This window comes from Barbus barbus, assembly GCF_936440315.1.
Source record: "Barbus barbus genome assembly, chromosome: 27".
NCBI lineage: Eukaryota > Metazoa > Chordata > Actinopteri > Cypriniformes > Cyprinidae > Barbus > Barbus barbus.
The window spans coordinates 3,159,756-3,171,862 of record NC_136755.1 but is presented as its reverse complement, the minus strand read 5'-3'; the positions used below and the strand labels follow the sequence as shown (position 1 = coordinate 3,171,862).

The following is a 12,107-nucleotide window of genomic DNA, read 5'->3' as shown; positions in this document are numbered from 1 at the left end:
TTGCTGGGTTTGTGTTGTAAGTGTGCTGACATGATTACAGCTCTTCTGTGTGTTTCTGTGCCGTTTCAGTGCGTCTTCTCATACGATGATCTGATATACTGATATGAAAGGTGAACGTCTTGTGTGTTAAAACTGTGAGCACAACTGTATTTGAATCTGGTTTCAAAGAAGCACTACGAAATATTTCCCACAGTGCCGTGCTCACAGATTCCCCTCCGACAGCCTGACCTGATTTACCATCAACTGCTGGGAACTTGGTGGTGATGCACTGACTTGAAAAGTGCTTTTATTTCACTTGTTTTTTTTACAGACGCTTTGTGTTTTGAGTATTTTGAGATTTCATGAGGGGATCTTCTAAGTGAATGTGTAATTTATTGTTGGGGGTTGGCTTTATTAATAAAACTTTTACTTGAATCGTGTTTTATTGATGTATTTATTGAGAAATGCAGAGCAAGTCTCTCTGCTGGCCAAGATTGCGTTTTAATTCGCCGTCTACCAAGTGTTTATAAAGTGGAAGGTCGGCCGTTAGCTTTTTGCCATTGAGAACAGAAATTACAGTCTCTTTATAGAGCCATAAATACAGTAAAGGCACTGTGGTGTGCATTACTGAATATTTTTACCACTACAGTCTTTAAATAGTATCACAGATATAACCATGTTCTTCTTCAACTGTAAATAATATACATATTAATTCTTATATTTCTAAAATGGCATCTATTTGGGATACATTTAGCCATATGGTAACTCTGTGCCGCTGCAAAAAACTGAATATTAAGTGTTTTGATCAATTGTCTATTTATGCGATGCAATATATCAATTGTGTTATTACCGTTTTGTTATTATAAACATTTTTAAACAAATTATGACTTCTGGGTCATTCTATGTCAACTCAACCAGAGGTCCCCGGCTCAAATTTTTGATTTTGATTTTTTTTTTTTTTAAAGACAGACATGTATAGTGATGAAAGAAAAAATATTAAATGTCAAGGATGAATATTGAGATGTTTTGATAGAGGGAAACAAGATGCATTCCTAGTTTCAACTGGACTTATTCTTCAGACATTCTGCTTTAAATACAATAAGTATCAGCTGTATACCAAGTGACCATGACCAACATTTGGTTTTTAAGCGCTGAAATGCAATATTCAACAATCTGAAAATGGAGCCTCATTGAGATTCCAATATCTCTGGGACTGAATGATGTAGGGCCTTGAAAATGAAGATGTCAAAAGAAAAGTTTATTAAGACCCAATATCTAAAAGGGCATTAAGATATCTTTAGTACTTCTTGAGTTACAGGCATGCAAACTTTGTAGAAAAAAACTTGAAAAGTGCCGTTTCCCCATTTTTGAATGGTCACCGTTGGCACATAATGCAACAAAGATTGCTAAAGTCTACAGATTTTACTAACAGACCTACTATTCTCGGAGTAAAAATAACATTGCGATGCTGCCATCTTTCTGAAGCCATTTTTACCCTCCTGTAATTTGGCTCTGAGTCTCAGGTGAAAATTGCCATTTTGACCCCCCTCTACATAATCACTATACATGTTTATCTTTCTTCAGAAAAAAATATTAGCAAAATCAAAAATTTGAGCCGGGTAAATTTCTGAAATTAGTTTGATTTGACACGGAATGACCCTTCAGTAACTGATGCCACTATCCATACAATTATCAGTAAGAATATGCATAATAGCAATTCCATTTTGGTGCCATCAGTTTTCACTTTATCATTTGCTATAACATATCTTTAACTTCTATTATACATCAAGCATCTTAAAGGGATCGTTCACCCAAAAATGAAAATGCATCATGTTGTTCCAAACCTAAACTCCCAAGACGATATATTAAGATATTAGTGACAGAATTTTCATTTTTGGGTGAACTATTTCATAAGTTAAGCTGCTCTATCGCAGGTTACAGTTCACAGTAATAAACTAACCATTACAAACAAAACAGGAGCAGCACCTCACTTTGACCTCACTAGACTTTTGGACATTTTCTGTTATTTTAATTGTAAATGTAATATTAGCGGACTACATTACCCACAATCCTCAGCGAGTTCTGGTAATATTTACCCAGCATTCCGCGCGTCTGTGGAAAATGGCGGTGAATGCAAGTACAGACACAGCTGTCTTCGACTGCCCGTCATGGTGAGATGAGAAATTAAGTGCATCATTATTGCAATTAAAATAAAAGCCCTGCATGCGCGCGTGGATTATGAGTGCCATGAATAAAACCAGTGCAACTCAGTCCTGCATGAGGCGCGCGCAGTAACTCAATACACAGCTGCAGATCAATCCACTCTGCATGCATGCATTCATAAACTCACTCTTATTATTCTCTTGGATGTCTGATGCATATCACAGCCCTATATACATTTTTGGATGTGATAAAGCGATTCCTGTGTTTAGTGTTGAAAGAAGTTATAGGTTTCATAAAACATACAAACTAATCTTTTATTCCACTTAAATATTAGCATTTATTATGATCTATATACAGCTCTAGTCAATCTTACAAATAAATGCACACGTGCATAGAGAAAAGGCACTGACTGAAGGGTGAATGAACACATTGTCACATTGATTATTAATTTAATTTAATCTCAGGGCAGGAAAGCCTCCTCCTGGACTCCATCTGGACGTGGGCAAAGGAGACAAATTAATAGAGGTAAGACTGCGTTAAATGAGCAGTAATGAAATATAATGATGATTCGTGACCTGGTGCTCTTGTTTTCCTTTATATAAATATATTCTGAGACAATAAATGCTGGGAAATAAAGGTTCCATCGATAATAGGAAAACATGAAGATATTTAATAACTAGTGTTATTTCCTAGGTCTGTAATAGTTATAGAAAGAAATAATGTATTGATATATGATATTTTTGTAAGATTTCAATTTGAATGAAATCCTTAAACATTTATGATCAGCTCTACAATATACCATCACCAAAATAATGTATATTTGTACATGCAAACTTTAATAAAAAAAAAATAATGGCACGATAACTTGTTGTAAATGTGTGGAAAATGGGTTAAATGTCTTCTTAAAGGGATCGTTCACCCAAAACAAAACAGTAAAATGGCTCTGTGAACCATAAAAGACACACATATATTCCCCATGGGCACCAAAACTGTCTTAATATTATAGCTTTTCTCAACTTTTGATTTTTGTACAGTTTATGCATTTGTTTGTTTGTGTTCTACAGAAGGAAGCCAGTCAGTTGGGTTTGTACGGAGCCCTTTAAGGGACATGGTGGTGGGAAAAATTCAAGATGTGAGGAAAATTAAAAAAAAAATGAGTTCGGACAAACTCTTCCTGTTTACGTTACAGCTGGCAGTGGTTCATACAGCTCCGTATCTTCACAGTGGAGCGGATCATACAGTTTTATTTTGAACTTGGACTCAAGTATAAAGAAATACAGTCAGTGGTTAGTTCAAGGCACGGTTTTGGGACATTCTACGCTTAATGTGGCTTAATGTTTTAAAACGGTGACATTAGAGGACCAAATTCGATCATAATAAAAGCTGATCAATTATTTGGCTAATATTAATAACCTTATTAATAATATCACCAAGCAGAATTGCCCAGATTATGAACGCAACACCCTACATGTAAGCTTTTTCTTTTTATAACCCCATTATAAGAGAATAAAACGATCAGTATTGTTTGTCAGAGTCAATAAGCCTCTTCTGTCTCCTGCAGAAGCTGATCATCGATGAGAAGAAGTTCTATCTGTTTGGGAGGAACCCCGACCTCTGTGACTTCACGATAGACCACCAGTCGTGCTCGCGGGTGCATGCGGCGCTGGTCTACCACAGACACCTCAAGAGAGTGTTCCTCATCGACCTCAACAGCAGTGAGTGCTCAACAGATCACATCCAACACGTGCTGAACCCAGCCGTTCCCATCTCATGCTGATTTGTCCTTGTTTAGCCCATGGCACATTTCTGGGCAGAATCCGGCTCGAGCCCCACAAACCTCAGCAGGTGCCGATCGACTCGACCATGTCTTTCGGAGCGTCCACACGCGTCTACACGCTGCGAGAGAAACCGCAGACACAGAGCAGCTCCAGCACAGGAGACAGTAAAGCAGTGGAGGACGAGGAACTGAAGGGGCTGCTGGGACTGCCGGAGGAAGAGACCGAGCTCGAGGTGTGTGTGTGTGAATACAAGCCTTATACAACTACATTGCCAAAAGTATTGGCACCCCCTTCTAATGAACAGGTTTGACTACTTTAATAATTTTCACGAGTACAAATCTTAATGTTTAAGCATATAATGATATTCTAGGGAATTGTGTGCTTCTGATTTTATAGCCACAGTTTGGACAGGACCCTTTTCTATTCTAACATGACAGTGCGGCAAGGTTCAAAAATAAAGGATTGATTGGAAGAACTTGACTGGTTTGCAGAAACCTCTGCTGTGACTTTAAAGGGGTCATATGATGTGATTTCTTGTTTTCCTTTTCTTTAGTGTGTAAAGCTCAAAGTTACACTCAAAGTAAAATGCATGTTTGAGCAGTCTCAACTAAAAATATCTTGCTCTGACATATCTTAGAATATCTGATCTGTCTCAAGATGCACACCTCTAATGTTTTCTTCTAAGGCATTTTTACCAAATCTGCTTAAATACCTTAATTTAACCAAGGCCTAGTCCTGGCTTAAGCGAAGCCACGACTGTGAAACCGGTGAAGGGTTTTTGTCTCAAGGTCTGCATTTAAAGTCACACCAGAGGTGTTCAGCTGAGTTTCTGCAGACCAGTCAAGTCGTTCCACACTGACTCAATCAATCATTTCTTTTGAACCGTGTCTTATTCACAGAGGCACTGTCATCTCAGACCACACACTGTATGTAGATGATTTGTATTAATCAGAATATGAATTAAGTATAATCACTGTGAATATAGCCATTTGTGTATAAAGTTGTTCTACTATTATTATTATAAAAAAACACACTTGCACTTTCTACTGGTTTTCTAACTGCATGCTTTCTTGAACAAAAAGGCCTCTAACACTAGCTTTCTCTGTTCTTTTTCTATTATATCTACTGTTATTTTAATTTATTATAAAAAAGAGTAACATTAGAGTTTCCTATTCATTTTCTATTGTCTACTAGCCTATTCTTAAAAAAACACAACAAAAAAACCCTGCCTTGCTACATGTACTGCGTTAGGCTAACCGAGACGTGTCATAGCACTCTTATGACTGCTTCTATTGTCCTCATTTGTGAGTAAAAGTGTCTGCTAAATGACTGAATGTAAATGCATATGACTGTCACTGAAGAATTTCATATGCATAATTTCTGTTTTTCTGATGCCTTCTGTTTTCTTTTCCAGCAGAACCTGACAGAGTTCAACACGGCTCATAACAAACGCATTTCTACACTCACCATCGAGGAGGGAAACCTGGAAATCCAGAGACCCAAGAGGAAGAGGAGGAGCTCACGAGTTTCCTTCAGTGAAGAAGAGGAGATCATAAACCCAGGTACTCACAAGATGTGAATATACAATATATATGTACTCTACTGTTCAAAGGTTTGGACTTTTAAAAGAAATTATTATGCATTAAATTCATCAAAAGTGTGACAGTAAAGACATTTATAGCGTTACATAATATTTATATTATTAAACTATCACAGAATCCTGAAAAATATAATGTACCATGGTTTCCACAAAAATATGTTTTCAACATTGATGATAATCAGAAATGTTTCTTCAAATCAGAATGATTTCTGAAGGATCATGTGACACTGAAGAGTAAGGATGCTGAAAATTCAGCTTTACGTTACAGGAATAAATTACATTTTGAAATATATTCACATAGAAAACACTTATTTTAAAACGCAAATTTTTCTGCATTTTTAATCAAATAAGTGCAGCTGTGGTGAGACTTATTCAAAAGCATTAATAAAATCTTACTGACATGTATTCATTATTCAAAGCGACTTACAATTGAGGAATATAATAGCGATTCATCATAAAGAGGCAAATAAACGCAGGAAGTGCTTGCAATACAAAGAGAGGTTAAGGAAAGAGTAAGATGAAGTCAGGTGATGGAAGAGATGAGTTGGCACTCTGAATCATTTGTAGAGGTTTGATTGTGCCTGATTGAAGTCCAGCCAGAAGAGCACTGCAGTAGTCCAGCTTAGAAATGACCAGGGAATGGACAAGAAGTTGTGCAGCATGCTCCGTTAGGAAGTCAAATCTTACTGACCCCAAAAGTGTGCATTATTCAATCCTCCACTCTCACTGTGTTCAGTTTCTCTGGAACGACTCAGTCTTCACACACTCTGCTCTCGTTCTGTTTGTGTTTGTCTTTTGTTGCATGTGTTTTCTCTTCTCGCAGAGGACGTGGACCCGTCTGTAGGACGCTTCAGAAACATGGTGCAGACGGCTGTGGTTCCTATTAAGGTACGATCATTGGTTGTTTTAGCATGTCGTCATTGATTTGAATGGGTTTGAGAACAGCCGTTCTCTCAATACAGTTGATTAATAATTAACAATTAATAAAAAGAAATTAAGAGCCACAGGCCTGTATCTTAAACCTATTCTTTTTTTGTATAGGGTCCTTTAAAAAAAAAAAAAAAAATAAATAGGGCCCTATAAAATGTTTTTCTTAATTTGTCCGGTAATCAGATGAAGGCATAAAACATTAATTTATCCTAATCAAATTTATCCTAATGTATCCTAAAAAATTAAACCCCTTTATTTTTTGGCAAAAACAAAGCGCTGCACAACAGAGGTTTACTGTTAAAATTAAAAGAAAACAAATGTGATTATTCCTTTAAAATGAAAGATTTATTAATATTTATTATTAGTAGTAGTAGTAGTAGCATTGTTGTTACACTTGAGTCTTAAAACTGCTAAATAGTAATATTCCTGACACAGTTTCTTCAAGTTAAACTGAACTTTTATTTTGACGGGTTGCCGTGAGGTACTTGCAGCTGCTGTGTATGTGATATGATGGTAGTTTTCTCAAATATACAGTACGATGCTAATGAAATGACTCTCAGAGCAGCTGGAGATGATATTTGTGTGTTTTATCGTCAAATAGTGAGACGGCAGAAGCTGAAAACACCGCGCTTTAGTAAGTGTGTAGTAAACAAAACAGTGCGTTGCACCATTCATTCATTCATTGCGGAAATCATAGCGCCTTATGCATGATTTATAGTATTATTATAGCATTTCACCTGAATCACGCATATTGCTTTGTTCTTGGTTCTCATCAACCGTACCTCCGCCATGATAAGCACTGGATGAATGACAGGCTTTCTGTTGTAACATCAGCAAGAGGGGGACATCTAGTGGAGAAGACTAATGATAAGACTCACATTAATCAGATCTTGTGTTAAATGTTTGCTGAAATAAATACCGGACCAGATCAATTCATGGCTTTTGAGAATCGATATCGAATCGACGTCATTAAAAAAATTGCCCAGCCCTAGTTTGACTGTAGGACAGTAGCAAAATGCATTAATTTGTGAAACGTCTGTCCCACAGAAGAAGAAGCTGGAAGGCCACGGCACGCTGGGACTGGAGGAAAGCATGGCACGCCGGTTACAGAGCTTCCCGCTGAGCGCAGGGCTGTACGGAGACCTGCCGCCCGCCAGCCACGAGGCCGCAGGACAGGGCGGCTCGTCTGCCATCACCAGCGGGATGCCCCTGCCCTTCCCCAACCCCGCCCCGGAGGTGGACCTCTCGCCCACAACGGCGCAGCCGCCCGCTGTGCTGAACCCCACTCCCGCTCCCGGACCCTACTCGGCCGAGCCGCTCAACGAACCACGCAAGAAGAAGTACGCCAAGGAGGCGTGGCCTGGAAAAAAGCCCACCCCCTCCCTGCTGATTTAACACGGGACCCACAAACTGTGACAGATCTGAAGATTACATCACGGAGTTCGTTTGAAGTTATTGGTTCCAAACGGCTTTTTTTGGAACTTTTCTGTTACATCCTTCAAATTAGTGCGGACAAACGATGAATCGCATCCAGAATGAACGTTTTGTTTACATAAGATGTGTGTGTGTACTGTGTATATTTATTAGGCATACACTGCCGCTCAAAAGTTTGGGATCGGTAAGATTTTTAATGTTTTTTAAAGAAGTTTCTTCTGCTCATCAAGGCTGTGTCTATTTGATCAAAAATACAGGAAAAAACATTTATTTTGTGAAATATTATTGCAATTTAAAATAACAGTTTTCTATATACTTTAAAATATAATTTATTCCTGTGATGCAGCGCTGTGTTTTCAGCATCATTACTCCAGTCTTCAGCATCACATGATCTTCAGAAATCATTCTAATATACTGATTTATAATCAATGTTGGAAACTTGTGATGCTTAATATTTTTTTTTTTTTTTTTGAGACCTGTGATATTTTTTTTAGGATTCTCTGATTAATAACAAGTTCAAAAGAGCAGCATCTATTTAAAAAGAAATGTTGTGTTACAATATACAATGCTATTCAAAAGATTGGGGTCAGTACAACAGTTTCAAGACCCATAATACATCATGGGACACAAGACTGGAGTAATGATGCTGAAAATACTGCACGGCATTAAAATTCTGTTTTCAAGTTGTGGCGGGAGGAGCCAACGACAGACACAGTGGGCGTGGCGTCAAGCCTCGGAGAGGTTTTTATTAAACAATATTAAAATAAAGTGTCCAAAGGGGGAAAAGTGTCCAAAATAAACGGGGATCTGGTGTCCTCGTCGTGCTGCGGGGCTGTGCAGGAGGGCAGTGTTCAGGAGGGAAGGGTCCAGGTAAGGGGCGGAGTCCGGCGGCCGCACGCGCTCCCGTCTGGAGGTCCCGGGGCGCGGGTGGCGGCGGCTTCTGTGGCGGCTTCGTCCATCTCCTTCATCCCCGGGTGCTCGACGGGATTCCACGGCCCGGCGTCCTTGCCCGACGGCCGTATCGCGGGTGCAGTGTCGGCCGGACTGCGGGTCCGGCCGCTCGCGTCTCTGGCGGCGGCAGGTTATTCCCTCTACGCTCCCTTTCCTGGACCCACGAGGACACCAGCGTGCATGCACGGGAAGAGACCGGTCTCTCGAGGAGAGGCGCGCTCGGCGTTTAAACGGCGGCGGTGATGAGGCTCCATTCACGTCAGGTGCGCCTCATCACACGCCGCCAGCCCTGGCTGTTTCAGCGCCCCTCCTCTCTCACACACCCACTCCCGTCGGGAGCCTGGTGAAGGGCGGCGAATACGGGACGGGGTGGTGATGATGGACAGGGGGGAGGCAGCCGACTCGTCACATTCCCCCCCCCAAGCGACATCCCCGTCCGAGGGTCGCCGCCCACGCAGGAGTGCTACCTTCCTCAACCAGGCTCCAGCGGTCGGAGTGGGCGGGGCAGGGATTCCTCTCCGGGCAACGCTCCCTCTCGCACCGCGCCGGAGCCGGGACAGAGAAAGCGGGTTTTAGTTGACAGCCTCAACCAACCACGGGGTAATGATGACAAATAGACAGAATGTCACTTACCCCATTGGTGGCTGGGAGGCTGTCCCCGTCCTTCCTCCGTCCCCGTACGGGCTCTACGGCTTCTTGCGAGCGAGAGGGGATGACGTCATCAGATGTTGCCCAACTGTGCTGTCTAGGCTCCGCCTGCCCGCATTCTCCACCACTGTGGCGGGAGGAGCCAACGACAGACACAGTGGGCGTGGCGTCAAGCCTCGGAGAGGTTTTTATTAAACAATATTAAAATAAAGTGTCCAAAGGGGGAAAAGTGTCCAAAATAAACGGGGATCTGGTGTCCTCGTCGTGCTGCGGGGCTGTGCAGGAGGGCAGTGTTCAGGAGGGAAGGGTCCAGGTAAGGGGCGGAGTCCGGCGGCCGCACGCGCTCCCGTCTGGAGGTCCCGGGGCGCGGGTGGCGGCGGCTTCTGTGGCGGCTTCGTCCATCTCCTTCATCCCCGGGTGCTCGACGGGATTCCACGGCCCGGCGTCCTTGCCCGACGGCCGTATCGCGGGTGCAGTGTCGGCCGGACTGCGGGTCCGGCCGCTCGCGTCTCTGGCGGCGGCAGGTTATTCCCTCTACGCTCCCTTTCCTGGACCCACGAGGACACCAGCGTGCATGCACGGGAAGAGACCGGTCTCTCGAGGAGAGGCGCGCTCGGCGTTTAAACGGCGGCGGTGATGAGGCTCCATTCACGTCAGGTGCGCCTCATCACACGCCGCCAGCCCTGGCTGTTTCAGCGCCCCTCCTCTCTCACACACCCACTCCCGTCGGGAGCCTGGTGAAGGGCGGCGAATACGGGACGGGGTGGTGATGATGGACAGGGGGGAGGCAGCCGACTCGTCACAAAGTATATTCAAATACAATATTAGAAATTAACCTGATCCCATACACATTTTACGAGGTAACCATGTCAACCGATTGAAATCTTATTGTAAAGTGTTACCCAAATCTTTCATTTTCTTCATGCTAAATATAATAAGCTGGATATGTTCTCGTTTCATGAGTTTCATGGCCTGTTTTGAGTCGATGTGAGTAGGTGGTTTGAGTAAATGTGTTCTCACTCGCGTTAAGTGAACTGCATTTTAACAGAAACATGTATTTAATACATAGATTTGGCTTTTTTTGAAAGCCTGAGCGCTTGTTTGCTAGTCAAAACGGCCTCACAATTCTCAACTGTATTTTTAATGCAAGTTCGTTTTTAAAAAGAGGTTTTCGTATTACGTATTTTAAGTACAAACCAAACCAAATGTTACATTTCTGAGTGTAATGCTGTAAGTTGGAGCTACGTGTTTAATCTGTTTCTCTGACTGTGTTATGTATAGGATATTATGAATTGTAATACTGTGGGTTTATAGAGCGAAATGCAAACACTAACGTGGTTTGTGTCATCTGAATGCAGGAAGCTGTCTTGTAATGTGAACTGTTTTGTTAATGTTTTTATATATATTTTTATATCTGAATGCGATGGACTTGTGAGTGAAAAGCACAGACGAAAAGACTAATCGTGAAAGGAATTATTGTTGGATTAATTGTCTAATAAACAGTATTCCTTGCCCTTAACATGATTGATAGTCTTTGAGGTTTTTTGGTAAGAAGTTGTCAGTGCTTCTGTGTGAAACTGACCATCATGAATGCATATGAATCTGTGGGTGATTGAAAAGTCAAAAATGTCTGATGTTCTGGTTGATAGATATGGTCTCTGCTAGAATGAGTGAATAAATAAATAAAGACCTTCTGGAACCAGCCTAAGCTGGTTTTTGGGGGGTTTTGACCACCTTTTTTTTTTTTTTTTTTTTTTTAAGCTGGCCAGGCCATCTAAGACCAATCAATAAGCTTTATGCTTTTTATGTATTTATTGATTTTATTGATTTATAATTTATTTTATTTATTTATTTATTTATTTTTTTATTATTATTTTTTTACAGCAGGGCCAGGTAATTATAATTTAATTTAATTTAATTTAATTTAATTTAATTTAATTTAATTTAATTTAATTTAATTTAATTTAATTTAATTTTTATTTTGACCTGGTTGAAAATCATAAAGCTGATCGCTTATAAAATGTGACAGCACTGTAACAGGCACAATTTAGTGCATTGCACTTGTAACTTCAATTATTGAGTCATTTTGTTTTTTGAATGACTCCAGGCTCTTCACGATGACATTTATTAGTGATGAAGTGTTAAAATCCATAAAAGAGAGAGAGAAAGTAATGAGGGTTGTCCACTAGAGGGTAGTGTGTGACAAAGCTGTCTAAATGGGCTTCACATACAACCCTAATGCATGATATGGGCATATGCCAAGATGCGGGAAAGAACTGCATATGGAAAGATCTTTTATAGATTTTGACCAGATTAATCCAATTCAATATGAACAAAAAACGGAAATATGTTTCTATGCAAAAACACATCTCTGCAGTCTAATTATCATTGTACGCAAGGATATAGTGATTATTTTCTTGCTGCATTCACTCTCTTTCGTCTGGCCTGTCATTGTTTCACTGAGTGTCTTTGTGTCCCTCTAGGGGTCTCTTGCACTCCTCTATGACTGTACTGTCTCACTGGCGCGGATAAATGGCACCTCATTAATCAAATGTGCATGAGTGAGCTCAGGTTGCCATGGCAATAATTATCAGAGCTGCCTAATTAACTTTCTCAATTGCTTA

General features: G+C 40.8%; 1 protein-coding gene across 4 annotated transcripts; it reads left to right on the top strand.

Moving 5' to 3' along the window:
- The first annotated feature begins 2,093 nt into the window (after positions 1-2,093).
- Positions 2,094-11,218, top strand: ppp1r8a (protein phosphatase 1, regulatory subunit 8a). Of its 4 annotated transcripts, XM_079381701.1 has the most exons (10): positions 2,094-2,150; positions 2,607-2,667; positions 3,207-3,612; positions 3,704-3,857; positions 3,935-4,152; positions 5,338-5,482; positions 6,344-6,408; positions 7,498-8,221; positions 8,523-8,570; positions 10,291-11,006. In XM_079381701.1, exons 5-8 carry the CDS (start codon positions 4,006-4,008, stop codon positions 7,843-7,845), a joined length of 705 nt encoding a protein of 234 aa, XP_079237827.1. In that variant the 5' UTR covers positions 2,094-2,150; positions 2,607-2,667; positions 3,207-3,612; positions 3,704-3,857; positions 3,935-4,005; the 3' UTR covers positions 7,846-8,221; positions 8,523-8,570; positions 10,291-11,006. The 4 variants fall into 4 exon arrangements, with proteins under 4 accessions (XP_079237827.1, XP_079237824.1, XP_079237825.1 ...); XM_079381698.1 differs by having other exon boundaries at positions 3,207-3,274; positions 7,498-8,570; positions 10,291-11,218; XM_079381700.1 differs by lacking the exon at positions 3,207-3,612 and having other exon boundaries at positions 2,100-2,150; positions 10,291-11,000.
- The last annotated feature ends 889 nt before the right edge of the window (positions 11,219-12,107 follow it).